Here is a 12,655-nt window from a genome sequence, read left to right as displayed (position 1 = left end):
CTTCTCTCGGGGCAAAAGGTCTTTCTTCAGCATCCTTAAAACCCTCTGCAACAGCCTCTGCCTTAGAGATGGGAACCTGTCCCTTCCTCAGCAGTGGGTACCATTGCTGGGCAATTTTAGTGGTTAGAGAATGGAATTCAGATCACTGATTTTGTAATTATCAACCATTGATGTTGGTTTTGTGCTGCAGAACTAATGTGTTGTTGTTTTTATTTTTTCCCCCTCTACTTCGTCTAAGTTTAAGGCACAGATAAAAGCTTCAGTAAAGAAGTTTGTTTAGAGTCCCTACAGGTAGTGACTATCATTGCATATGAATTCACGGCTTCACAAACAATTGGCTTGCTTTTCCAGAGCTCTGAGCGCTAAGAGCGGTTAGGCTTGGAAACTGAGCAGCTGTCTCGCCATGGAGATGGCTGAAATAGCCAAACCCCCTTAATCATCTGAGGGCCCCTGTTTGTAGCTGGTTATATATGAAGGTCAAAAAGCAAAGCTGAAACCCCCTGAAAGTGTTTGACATTTGTTTAGCAAGTGTCCATTCTTTCCTGGACACTTTATCTACAATTCAATTCTACAACCTATTAATATCAAAAAGATTTTATTTTCACAGAGTAGAGTTTTGGAGTTCTGACTGTGAGTTCAAATTTCTTGCCAATAGAAATCTTGGAAGTTAGTGAACCCACATGGGCTGGTTCTGAAGCTTGTCCTTTTAATGACTGTAGTTGTTAAAGTTGATGCACTTTTGTCTCAGTTTATAGCTTTTATTAAAATTCCATTAACAGGAAGAATATAAAGTAAATATCCATTAATAACATCTTGAGAGCTTCTATAATAATCAAAATAATAGCCCTCCCATTTAATACCGCCGTTTTTTCCCTTCCCTAAACCATCCATGTCTGTGCAAGACATTGAAGCATGAGTGAGATTTTGATCATAACTTTTCTAATTAATCATAGGGGGAAAAAGTCAAGGACTTTCATTTTTGTTGGGGGAGGCGGATGGATAGCCGATTGAATGCAGATCGAGAGACTAGTGCACCTGCCTGGTGTTTTCCAGGAGAAAAAGTTAGCTGGATTGTGCCCTCGTGTTCCAGGATTGGAGAAGAACCATTTCTCCTGAGGACTTTGGTGATAAGAGGGTGTCTTCCGTCGGATCCAGCCGTAACTGCTTTTCAGAAGTTTGGCTGAATAACCAGTCTCAGCACTTCCTCTCTCATCCCATGGTTTCTTGGTAGCGCATGAATCCTGTTAACTCTAAGCTGAGAAACTTCTGTATCTTTATGTGATTCCTTCAATTTCAGTGAGGACCAAGCTGTCTTAAATAGCTACAGGTGGAGTCGCAGCTGCCTAAAGGGGCCGACCGAGAAGGTGATGAGCACCTGTGGTCGAAGCAAGCTGAGGGGTCCTGGCAGCTGGACCCAGGATAGGGGGGCGCAGGGGCACGGGGGCAGGAAGAAGTCAGCAGTGAAGGCTTGAAATGTGAAGGCTTAGATCAGTGTGGTCCTGTATCTGTAGACGCCACCATCACCAGTGGCAACTGGATTACCCGTGTCTGATCCACTTTCATTGCGTCCATGTGTCACCATAGCAACCAGCTTGCCCGGGGCTCTCGACGTGTGTTCCCTGTGTTTTTGGCCAGTCTCTGGAAGTACATGCAATACTTTGGCCAAATTAGGAAGAAATATCAGAATTTGGAGTCTAGGCTGTATCAAGATTGACTAGAGACCCTCTTAATCCACAGAATTTTTTAGGAAAAGTCAGCAGCTTCCGCTCTTACACCTAACCCTTCCTCCTTGTTCTTTGCCTCAAAGCTTCTCCTAGAGAGGGACTTGCTTCGACACCACTGGGATAACCTTTGTTTTCTAGTGGAGTGTGAGGCAAAGAGAATAAAAGTCAACTTGGTCAAACATTAGCAGTCAGCCTGGCCCCGGGGGGGCTCTTGGGGCTATCTCCAGCCTCCTCAGGTCTCTTCTTGAGTGGGTAGCTGCTGGGTACCGTGGATACTCAGTTTTAAGTGAATAGTGGGTGAGTGGAGCTTGAAAAACAGCCAGGGGATTGCAGCGGCGAAGCAACAGAGCAACATGGACAGAGTGACAAGGCCACAAGACTTAAAAATCCACAGATGAAACCATGTTAAACAGGTGCCTGTGAACCTTTGGTCCAAATCTGGACTTCCGCCTGTTTACGTAATAAGTTGTATTGTCGGCTTTTGCTGGACAAAAGCAGAGCCGAGTGGCTGTGGCAGAGCTCAACTGGCTGCAAAAGATTCTGATATATACTGTCTGGCCCTTTGGAGGAAAACTAGGCCAGGTCATGCTCTAGAAGTATGAGTCTGCTCGAGATAAAACAAATGTGGAATAAGAGTCCAGATTCCCTGAAAAAGTGAGGGACCTTAAACCTGGCCGTCTCCTGCATGTCCCGTACACAGTCATAGCAGCGGTCATATTACGGGATTCCCACAAACTTGGAAATGTGGAGTCATCATGAGGCCTCTGTCTGAAGTGAAGCCCCTCGAGGGAAGAATTCAGCAGCTGGTGGAAACGCAGCGCTGTGCAGTAGTTACAGACAGGAAGGGAAGAGGTACAGCACATGGGGGTGACCGGACCCCCGGAGAGAGATGTTAGCTTAGAGGTGCATGGTTATCTGTCACTGTGATACAGCAGGGGGGCACAGAGAAATGTTTTCCGTTTTAGAAAATGTGATGTGGTCTGTAAGGGACCACAAATAATCAGACGCGTTGGAGGTTCATTTATAAGTGATAACTGTAGCAACAAGTGGGTGCCCCTCATCCATCCTCCTTACCTGGCAGCATCTTCTTCCCCTAAGTTTCTCGTCCTGCTCAAGTGACTTGAAGTGTCACTCATCTGACACCTGGAGTGGGGACTGGGAAGTTTGGGGTGGGGTCCTCCCAGAGGCTCTTGTGTTTACACTGGGGATTCTTCTGAGACCCACTGGACTTGTGTTGTGGTGTGGAATGGCCAGAAATATGCAAGTACAGGGCCAGATGACTCTACCTGTGCAAATCCTGCCCCACTGTGACAGGTGTGTAGATGGACCCCACCAGAAAGAAAGATGGTTTTAGGAGCTGTTCCCTTCTGTATGTTCCTCTTTATGCGCTTTTTATAGGTTTCTACTGTCAGCCTTCTGTGAAGCCCATTCGTTCAGTGGTCTGTCCCAGTGGCTGGTGCAGTGGGCGGGAGGTGGAGGGGCAGGGCAGTGTCAGATCTTTCTCTGAACGGTTTTCACTGGCTTCCTAAGGGTCCTTGCCGGAGTTAACTTCTCCGGCACAACTCTTGAGTCACACCTGCTGTCCATGCAATGCCAGTTAATCCGTGGCAGATGATAAATCCTCAGAACGAGGTACCCAGGTAACTAAACTGAGATCCCCTTGTGTGGTGAGCAGTGCCCGAGGGGACAGAATGCTGGGGGTGAGTGGTCGACTAGGTGTGGGAGTGAAGGGTGGAAGGAAAGATGATTGTGGTCCAATTGGGATCTGTGAATTTGAGCAGCCAGATTGCTAAACACACGCACCTCAAGCAAAATAACACTATCCTTGGGTCCCGAAGACCTGACTCTGTCATTTGGGCAGCCAGCGGGCCCTCCCTTTCCTCATCTGTGTAACAGAGAAAATGCTGCTTCACCTCCAAACCACACCTTTCCCGCCACCGTCACACTGCAAGGAAGGCGTGATGAAGCAATGTCTGGGACGGTTGTCTGCAAGCTGTGAAGACCGGCACGCACAGGGCCAACAGTAAGGGCAGTGAGCCGCCGGAAACTGAGGAGGCCTTCCGGACACAGAGACGAATCGGTCCGGGTTAAGGGCTCGGAGCCAGGTGGTCACCCTAGACGTGTCTTTTCCCCCTTCCCCTGCGCTACCTAAAATTCCGCCCTTTTGAAAAGCCAAATCTTCTGGGCCAGCTGGGAATTTGGAAGTACGTCTGTTCCGATGGAGAGCTGGGGGAGTCCTGAGAGACCTTTCTAAGTGGGAAGAAGTCTTCAGTAATATGACGTGAAGGGAGTGTAACAGATGTGGACTTCTCTGGAGGGTTCCCTGGGCCTGCCTCTCACTCACTGAGCAGGAGGGACGCATGCCGGCCTCTACGCAGCGTCATTACGCGGCCAGTCAGTCACGTGCGGTCAAGTTCATCACTGCAGCTTTTTCAGCAACTGGAATCCACCCAGTAGAGGACTTCCCAGCAGTGAGTGAGAGCGGATGGTCTGTCTTACTCTCCTGTGTCCCTGATCAAACCCAGCGCTTGGTACACCAGGAACTCCTCAGATGCTAGCGGAGGGAGGGAGGGCGTGAACACCGGTTACTAAGCAGGGAGAGTGGAACAAAGTCATAAAAAGATAAAGCATATTTTCCCTCTCTGTGAACTACTTCTATTCTTGCAATAAGGTCCTTGCCTCCTTTGAGCTGGCTGCATTACTACCGACCCCATTTTATTTTTTTGTGCTTTCAATCACATCTCTTTTCTTTGGCCTAACATTTAAATGTCTTTAATACTAACGCAGCATTTGTGTAGATTTTTCTTTGTGGGTCCTTTTTCTCCCCTGTGAAATCAAGAAGATTTTGAAATGCGCAATGGAAGACAAATAATTAAGGGATCTGTATTACTTTTACAAGAATGAAGTTCTAGAGTCAAGAATGTTAATGGGAGTAACCTATAATGAAAAAAAAAAAAGAAAAGGAATATATGTGCGTGCATATATGACTGAGACGTGATGCTGTGTACCAGAAATTGACACAGCATTGTAAACTGACTACATGTCAATAATAAAGAAAAGAATGTATAATGGGGAAAGCATAGTTTCTTTAATAAATGGTGTTAGGAAAACTGAATATCCACATGCAGAAGAATGACATGGGACTCCTATCCCACGCTGTACACAAAAACCAAGTCAAAGTGGATTAAAGACTTGAACGTAAGACCTGAAACCATGGTTACCTTGGCAGTGTTCTCAGCAGTGAGTTTTTGGATTTGACACCAAAAGCAAAGGCAGCAAAAGCAAAAACAAACAAAGAAAGAAGTAGGATTATATGAAACTAAAAGCTTCTGCACAGCACAGGGGACAACCCACAGGATGACAAAGCAGCTCATGGAATGTGAGAAAATATTTGCAAATCATACATCTGATAAGAGGCTAATACCCAGAATAGCCAAGGAACTCATACAACTCAGCAGCAAAAAAGAAGATAGGAAGGAAGGAAGGAAGGAAGGAAAGGAAGGAAGGGAGGAAGGAAGGGTTCAATTAAAAAATGGGCAGAGAACCCAAATAGCCGTTTCTCTACCGAAGACGTACAGATGGTCAACAGGTACATGAAAACATGCTCAACATCACTAATCATCAGGAAAATACAAATCAAACCACAGTGAGATATCACCTCACACCTGTTAGGATGGCTGTTAACAAAAAGACAAAAGAGAACATGTGTGGGTGTGGTCATGGAGAAAAGAAAGCCCTCATGCACTGTTGGTGGGACTGTAAACTGGTGCAGCCATGCTGGAGAACAGTATGAAAGTTCCTCAAAAAATTAAAACTAGATCTATCATATGATCCAGATATTCCACTTCTGGGAATGTGTCTGAAGGAAATGAAAACAGGCTATCAAAGAAATACCTGACCTCCCATGTCCGGGCATCATTATTGACAATAGTCAAGATACGGAAGCAACCTAAGTGCCCGTCAACAGATGGATGGATAAAGAAGATGTGAGGTATCTGTGAAATAAATCCACACACACACAAGGGAATACTATTCAGCCTTGAGGAAGAAGGAAATGTTGCCATTTGTAACAACATGGGTGAGTTTTGAGGGCGTTATGCTAGGTGACATAAGCCAAACAGAAAAAGGCAAATACGCAGGTTATCACTTATATGTGGAATCTCAAAAAAATAAAAGTCAAACTTCAAACAAAAACAGAGAGTAGAAAAGTGGTTGCAACGGGCTGAGGGTGGGCGAGCTCAGTAAAGGGTGCAGACCTTCAGCTGTGAGATGCATGAGGTCTGAGGACCCCATGGGAAACATAGTGACCATAGGTGATAGCACTGCATTGCAGCACCGAAGTCTGCTAAGAGAGTGGAACTTGAAGTTCTCACCAATAATAATAATAATGATAAAGTTTAGTGATGGATCTGTTAATTAACTAAAAGGGAGCAAATCCTTTCACAATGTATATCAAGTCACCACGATGTACACTTTAAATACCTTACAATTTTATTTCAATCTCAATTTTATCTCAGTAAAACTGAAACGAGGAAGAATGAATTTTCATCCATTGAAAAGGATCACAGAGGTATCCTTTGACTGGTTAGATTAAAATCAGACACGTGGCCTTCCGACCTTCAGAGACTCACCCCAGTTTAAGCTTCTGTGGTTCTGGCTGGCTGGGAAGAGCCATGTTTTGTTGAACTGTCTTTTTCAGGGAACTGTTTCATATTCATCGTGTGGTTGCAGATTTTCAGACTTTGTTACAAAACGCTTCTGCAGGATCTGAGTGAAGCTGGCTCAGTTCACATCACACACTTCTTATGTCCCACGCCCTGGGCAGACCGTTTCTGGTCATTTTTGAGACAGTTCATTCTTCTTGAGTTTGTAAGTTAAAATATACCTCTCCTTTGATCACTCTGCCTTCCTATGAAATAAAGAAGTATATTGTTTAGAATCGTCATGATCCCTTGACTGTACCCCTTTGCCTTGCTGAGGAAAATGTACTTATTTACATTGATGAATAGCCTTAATTGGGGAAAATAGACTGGTAGTGCTAAGCTAATACCTTCAAATGTCTTGTCCTACGCAATTAATACTCCCTTGTCACACATACATTTCAACAGTTGGAAGAAAGCCTTGTGTTCTTGACTCCTGTCAGACTTAAAGAATGATTTTGTCAAGTCATTCCTTTCTGCCCTGCTTGATTGATGGCTAAATTTTAGTCTTCCAGCTTATGTAAAAAGTGTTAACTATGCCTTTCAGCTTGTAGGCAAGGGCATTTAAACCATTCTAATAGTCAATTTACAGAGGAATTACATCGCCTGTTTACTGGAGGGGTCAAAAAAATGTGCCCCTATCCATCAGGGACTCAAATCACAGGGCCCATGAGCTAATGAAGGCAGCATTTATGAGTCCCTGCACTTGCTGGATGGTACCAAGTTCAAGGTGTCCCTGTCCTGGCTGCTTAGGACTCTGACTCTCAATTTTGGATGTGCCTGAGCTCATGGACTGTGGATAGGTAGATAGATTTAGGGTGAATATGATTTGATCCTAAAGCTCTTAAGAATGAGGAAAAAAACTAGAATGCTAGATTGTCACACACTTCATCTGCACCTTTCAAAGATCTCTCTGTCATAAGGCATGTCCTCTCTAACCTCTGTCACCCCCTGGCTCACAGGTTCTCAAACATGCCATAATTACCAATTCAAGATGGAAGAAGGTGGGAAGTGGGTCCCGGTTATCTCTGGGAGGGGTCTCACCTCCACTGGCTTGAGCCTTTGTTGAAAGTCTCACAACTTACTGTTCTAAAACACTTTGACCAACAAGTTATAATAAGATAGTTACATAAAAGCAAGTATAACCCATTGATACGTTTTTGCAGAAGACACATCTTGACCCAGGAGTCCTCCATTTTGTTTTAAGACTCCTAAAACCCCAGGAAGTCACAGAGTCTCATAGTTTCAGCTCCTAGGAGGAGGGTTCACTAGGATTCAACATCACTTCTGTCTCTGGAGGGACAACTGATTCCCTCAGAAATTTATTTAGACAGCATTTCCCTCAAAAGATGGTTTAGTGACCACAGAAAGGCATTCTAATTCAACACGCATATTATCAGCTATCTGTTGTTACAACAGCGCAGTGTAACATCCCAGCGACATGCAGTAGTAACACCTGTTGCTCGCTGGTCGGGGGTGGTCCCCTTGGGCAGGCCCTCTCATGTGCACGGGCTCAGGTGCTCTTGACTGTCCTAAGATGGCCTTGTTGGGGGTGACTGAGGTGATTTAGTTCTGTTCCACATTTGCCTCCCTCTTCCTGGGACAAGCAGTCTAACCTGGGCATGTCCTTCTCATAAGAATGGCAGAGAACTAAACCAAGCAAGCCCAGGGGTGACGGGGCCCTTCACACGCCTGCATGCATCGTGGTGGCCAACATCCGTTGACCCTAAGCATGCCACACGGCCCATCCTAAAGCCAGAAAGGGCAGGCAATACAGTTATATGGCCGTGGGCTTGGACACGAAGAGAGGTGAAGAATGGGGTCGTTCGTGTAACAAATCTACTCCAATTACCTAAATTTGCCTCAGTGCTTTTTACTCCATCAGCAGGTTGGGTACCAACTTTTATCTTGACAGCATCAGCATGCCTGGAGGAAAAATCTGGAGGGCAAGGACTGTTTATCTGGCTAAGCTAAACCATCACATGTTTGCTGTTTGGGGCCATGTACATTGGTGTTTCTAGTGACAGCTGTGCTTTGAATTGATCCAGCAGAGCCTGAACTGGGGAGAGGGGTGGTGTATGGAGCAAAGCATGAAGCCTGATGAACTGCTCTTTTTCTTTTCTCTTTCTTTTCTTTTTAGAAGTAATTGGTTCCATTAAGTAAAGAAGCTAGTATCCCAATTAAAATGATTTTGCTTCAGAGAAGGTAGTCAGCGCCATCCAGATAATGAATAGAATAGCCAAAGACTTTTGTGTGTTTCTTATAAAGAAAACAAAATAAAGCAAAAACAGTGATTATCCTCTTACTGCACAAGCTTCATAGATACGGCTCTGCTCCCCGCCATCTGCCCCCACCCCCAGCCCAAACTATGAGCAGTGCTGTCATTAACAGCAGACTCTCTGCATTGCCGGCACCTTAGCTTATTAAAGTGGCTTTGGCTGGATTCCTGCACTGACTGATTACCTTAATTGACCTTCCGACTGGCTGAAATTTGCCTGACTTAATGAGGCTCAATTCTTGTCAAGCCCTCTAGGCTAGATGGCTCCTGGCCCAGACACTTTGTTGCTTAGATTTTTCATTTTTAATAACAATTACACCCCAAAGCGTAAGGAAATATGGTAAGAAATGTCAGTAACTGTGAAGAGCCTGGAGCAGCTGTCTCCATGGAAAGATGAAAGGTTCAAAGTTTTGAGCCTGGTTTAAAATTACCCTCTACCCTGAATTTGACCTTGATTGGTGTGTCTTACGTCACTGAAGCAAAGAAGTTAGCACTGTTATCCTTAACAGGATTTTTCTAAACATCTGTCTAAATGAAAAGGCATGTTAGCTGGTCAGCCATTTGCTAAACACCATCAACCCAGCCTAGACTTGGGTGTTAACTTCTGTTTCCGAAAATCAAGATGGTGCTGAATTGCTCGGCCGCACAGAGATAATTTTGCCTACAGACCAGCATGCAAAAACACTTAAATTGCAGGTAACGTTCAGCAGAGAGAGAAAGCTTTCCTCCTGCAGGAGAAATAGGATTGACCATTGGTAGCTACCGGGAACACCGTGCTGAGAAGGATCAATCATGCCTGGTGTGGGCACAGACGGGATGTGTTGTCAGGTGCACGCCATTGCTGTCATAGTCCACAGTTTCTAATCTTGTCCCTTATAAGCAACCCTTCAACTTTATTGTTTCCTGATAAGTATATCTATTTTTTTAACCTTCCACCCATACTTGAGTACCTAGATTATTGTTTTACTAGATCCATTAGTTATTCGCCATTTTCTGTTTTGGGGCCAGCATCTGAATTCCTCTCCTGCCTTTAGGGAATTCCTCATTATGTGAATTTTGGTCTAAGAAACTAAAATGGCCAGAACACTTGTTTCTACAAAACACTTTCCCCTCCACACCTTCCTCCTTCACCCTTGCAGCTTTTGACACATGACCCTTGCAGATTTTGACACATGACCCTGACTTTGGATCTGTGTTTCACCTAGTTAAAAATCCAGTGCATTTGCCTGACTTTGAATCAAAAGTTAATGACGTGAAGACACAGTGTCCTGACATTTCTGAGTTATTCTTAACGATAATAGGAGAAGTTCCTTCTTTGAACTAATAGAAGTTTTCTGCTTAAACCTTCCAGAATTAGTTTCCAATGCTTGCAGCTAAGAACTTGACTGATGTAGTAGGGCTTCCAGGACACTGCTCTTTAAACTTCATTGTTTGTTGGAATCACCTAGGCACTGGATGAAAATGCAGATTCTGACTGAAACGGAGGGCTGGGATGGGGCCCGGGGTTTGCTTTTCTAACAAGCTCCCAGAAAACGACAGAGAGGCTGGCCTGTGGTCCACCTTTGAAGTAGGAAGGATGTGGAGGAGGAAAGGCAGCCTGAGACTCAGAAGGCAAAATTCGTGGGAAAAAAAAGAAGTCTGTTTCAACGTGTTTTAGTTAGGTTAGGGCAGACCGACAGCTATAACTAATAAGCTTCAAGGTGTGCAATAGTTCCAACAAACTAGAATTGTATTTTTTTAATTGCAGTATAGTCAGTTTACAGTGTGTCAGTTTCTGGTGTACAGCGTCGTGTTTCAGTCGTGCATATACATACATGTATTCGTTTTCGTATTCTTTTTCATCATAGGTGACAACAAGATATTGAATATATAGTTCCCGATGCTATACAGAAGAAACTTATTGTTTATCTATTTTATATATACTAGTTAATATTTGCAAATCTTGAACTCCCAATTTATGCCTTCCCACCCCCTTTCGTCTCGGTAACTATAAGATTATATAACTATATTTGATTCTGTTTCTGTTTTGTAGATAAGTTCATTAGTGTCTTCTTTTTTCTTTTTTTAGATTCCACATATGATGATATAATATGATATTTTTCTTTCTCTTTCTGGCTTACTTAAGTTAGAATGATGATCTCCAAGTCCATCCATGTTGCTGCAAATGGCATTATTTTATTCTTTTTTGTGGCTGAGTAGTATTCCATTGTATAAATATACCACAGCTTCTTTATTCAGTTCTCTGTCATTGGAGATTTGAGTTGTTTCCATGTCTTGATTACTGTATATAGTGCAGGCAAGTTATTTAACTTTTTCAACTCCCATTTTCTTCATTTGGAAAACTGAGATAAGAAGCCTCCCTGTCTTGCAGTGTGGTTGTGGGGATTAAGTGACATAATATGTAAAGATCTTGGTGGATCTTAGCTATCTGTCACATCGTATAGATGCAGAATATATGTGCTCAGCAATAAAAATAGTATTCCTGCAAAGAAATTTAACACACCTGGCTAAATGAATAACTAATTAAGGTAAATTTTCCATAGGCTTTGTTATATTTTATATGGTGAAATGTCTAACTGAGCCCAGATTTAAGTCAAACGAAGTTACATCTACACACGTGCACACCTTATGGTAACTAGTGCAAAAAGGAACTGAGATTTGTGCGAAGTTCTCCTTCCTCTGACCAATGATAAACGTGTATGTATCACCCTATCAAACCTTTGGCCTGAGCACTCCTGAATGGGAATATTTGTTTGGAAAATATGCACATTGTTCATCATCTTCTCTTGTGTTTGTCTGTGTTGGGCGTGTGTTCTCCCTGCATACGTTCTGACAATTATGAGCGAAGCAGCACTAAGGTGACTGTTGGGTGCAGTTTCGTTTCCTTTTCCTGCCGCTGCCCTGCTTCCCACTTGAACAGTGTAGGGACGATGTGTCATTATGCATTGTTAGAGATTTGAGTGTGTTTATTCCTGCTTACCTTGAAGAACAAGCCTCAGGACTTCCTTCTGGAGCGCAGCAACTGTATCATCGCATCACCTGGGCGGACACATTTTTTGAGACTGTTAGCTGTTTCATGTTTCCACCTCCATCAGGTACAAATAATGTTTCTAGAAAGGGCAGGAGACTGCACAGCAGCAAGTTCTGCATCTCAAGTTCTCCCCACCTGCTGATTGACGTCTAGATTTCTCCTTTTTTTTTTAAGAGATTGGGTTCTTGAAGTGAATCATGATCTGAAACCCAAAGGGAGACATTTGGGCCACTGAAGGATGAGAGCAGACCTTTGATGAGGAGAGCCTATCACGTGTTGAACTGTAGGCCGTATGTGTCACTTTTCAAGTTGGCATATAACACAGTTAACTCAGAACCATCCATCAAGCATATCTCTTTGTCTTCCTTTGATACAATAAGCAGCGGGAAAATTAATAAGAGAGTTGGAACATTACGTCTGTGGATAATGAGAGCTGGGGTTTTAGGAGAACTTTTCCCAGGCAGTGATTTAATTCACATTGCTAAATGAGAATTACGCTCCAATAGAAAATTCCTCTCTTCCTTAATTGTGTGTGTTCTTTTTTTTTTTTTTCTCCCGTAGCTTCGGAAAGCAGTGATGGATCACATATCTGACTCTTTCTTGGAAACCAACGTCCCTTTGCTAGTTCTCATTGAGGCTGCAAAGAGTGGGAATGAGAAGGAAGTGAAGGAATATGCCCAGGTTTTCCGGGAGCACGCCAACAAGCTGGTGGAGGTAAGTCAGGAGGGGCCCGAGGCTAGAATTGACCAGTAGGTTCGATCTCTACCTGTGGCTCTTGGAATTTCAACAGATCACCCTTCTGTGGTCTTCCTGGATCTTCCTTTTGTCTTCTGATGACTCCGCCCCTTGCTAAGGAAACAGGTGATCAGTAATTTCTCCTCTCTCCATCTCATGACTCTAAACGTGTTCTGAAACGTGTCTG

General features: G+C 43.8%; 1 protein-coding gene across 4 annotated transcripts in view; it reads left to right on the top strand.

Moving 5' to 3' along the window:
• The window catches only part of CTNNA2 (catenin alpha 2), a 933,346-nt gene that overhangs the window by 712,094 nt on the left and 208,597 nt on the right, over positions 1-12,655 (top strand). For all 4 annotated transcript variants that reach the window (XM_072951563.1, XM_072951564.1, XM_072951561.1 and 1 more), the window contains exon 9: positions 12,295-12,447. In XM_072951563.1, the coding sequence (XP_072807664.1) occupies positions 12,295-12,447 (153 nt within the window). The remainder of the gene's footprint in view (positions 1-12,294; positions 12,448-12,655) is intronic.

Source organism: Vicugna pacos, chromosome 28 (assembly GCF_048564905.1).
Source record: "Vicugna pacos chromosome 28, VicPac4, whole genome shotgun sequence".
NCBI classification, from domain to species: Eukaryota; Metazoa; Chordata; class Mammalia; order Artiodactyla; family Camelidae; genus Vicugna; species Vicugna pacos.
Note: the sequence above shows the minus strand (reverse complement) of the source record. Positions and strands in the feature narration are given on the sequence as shown.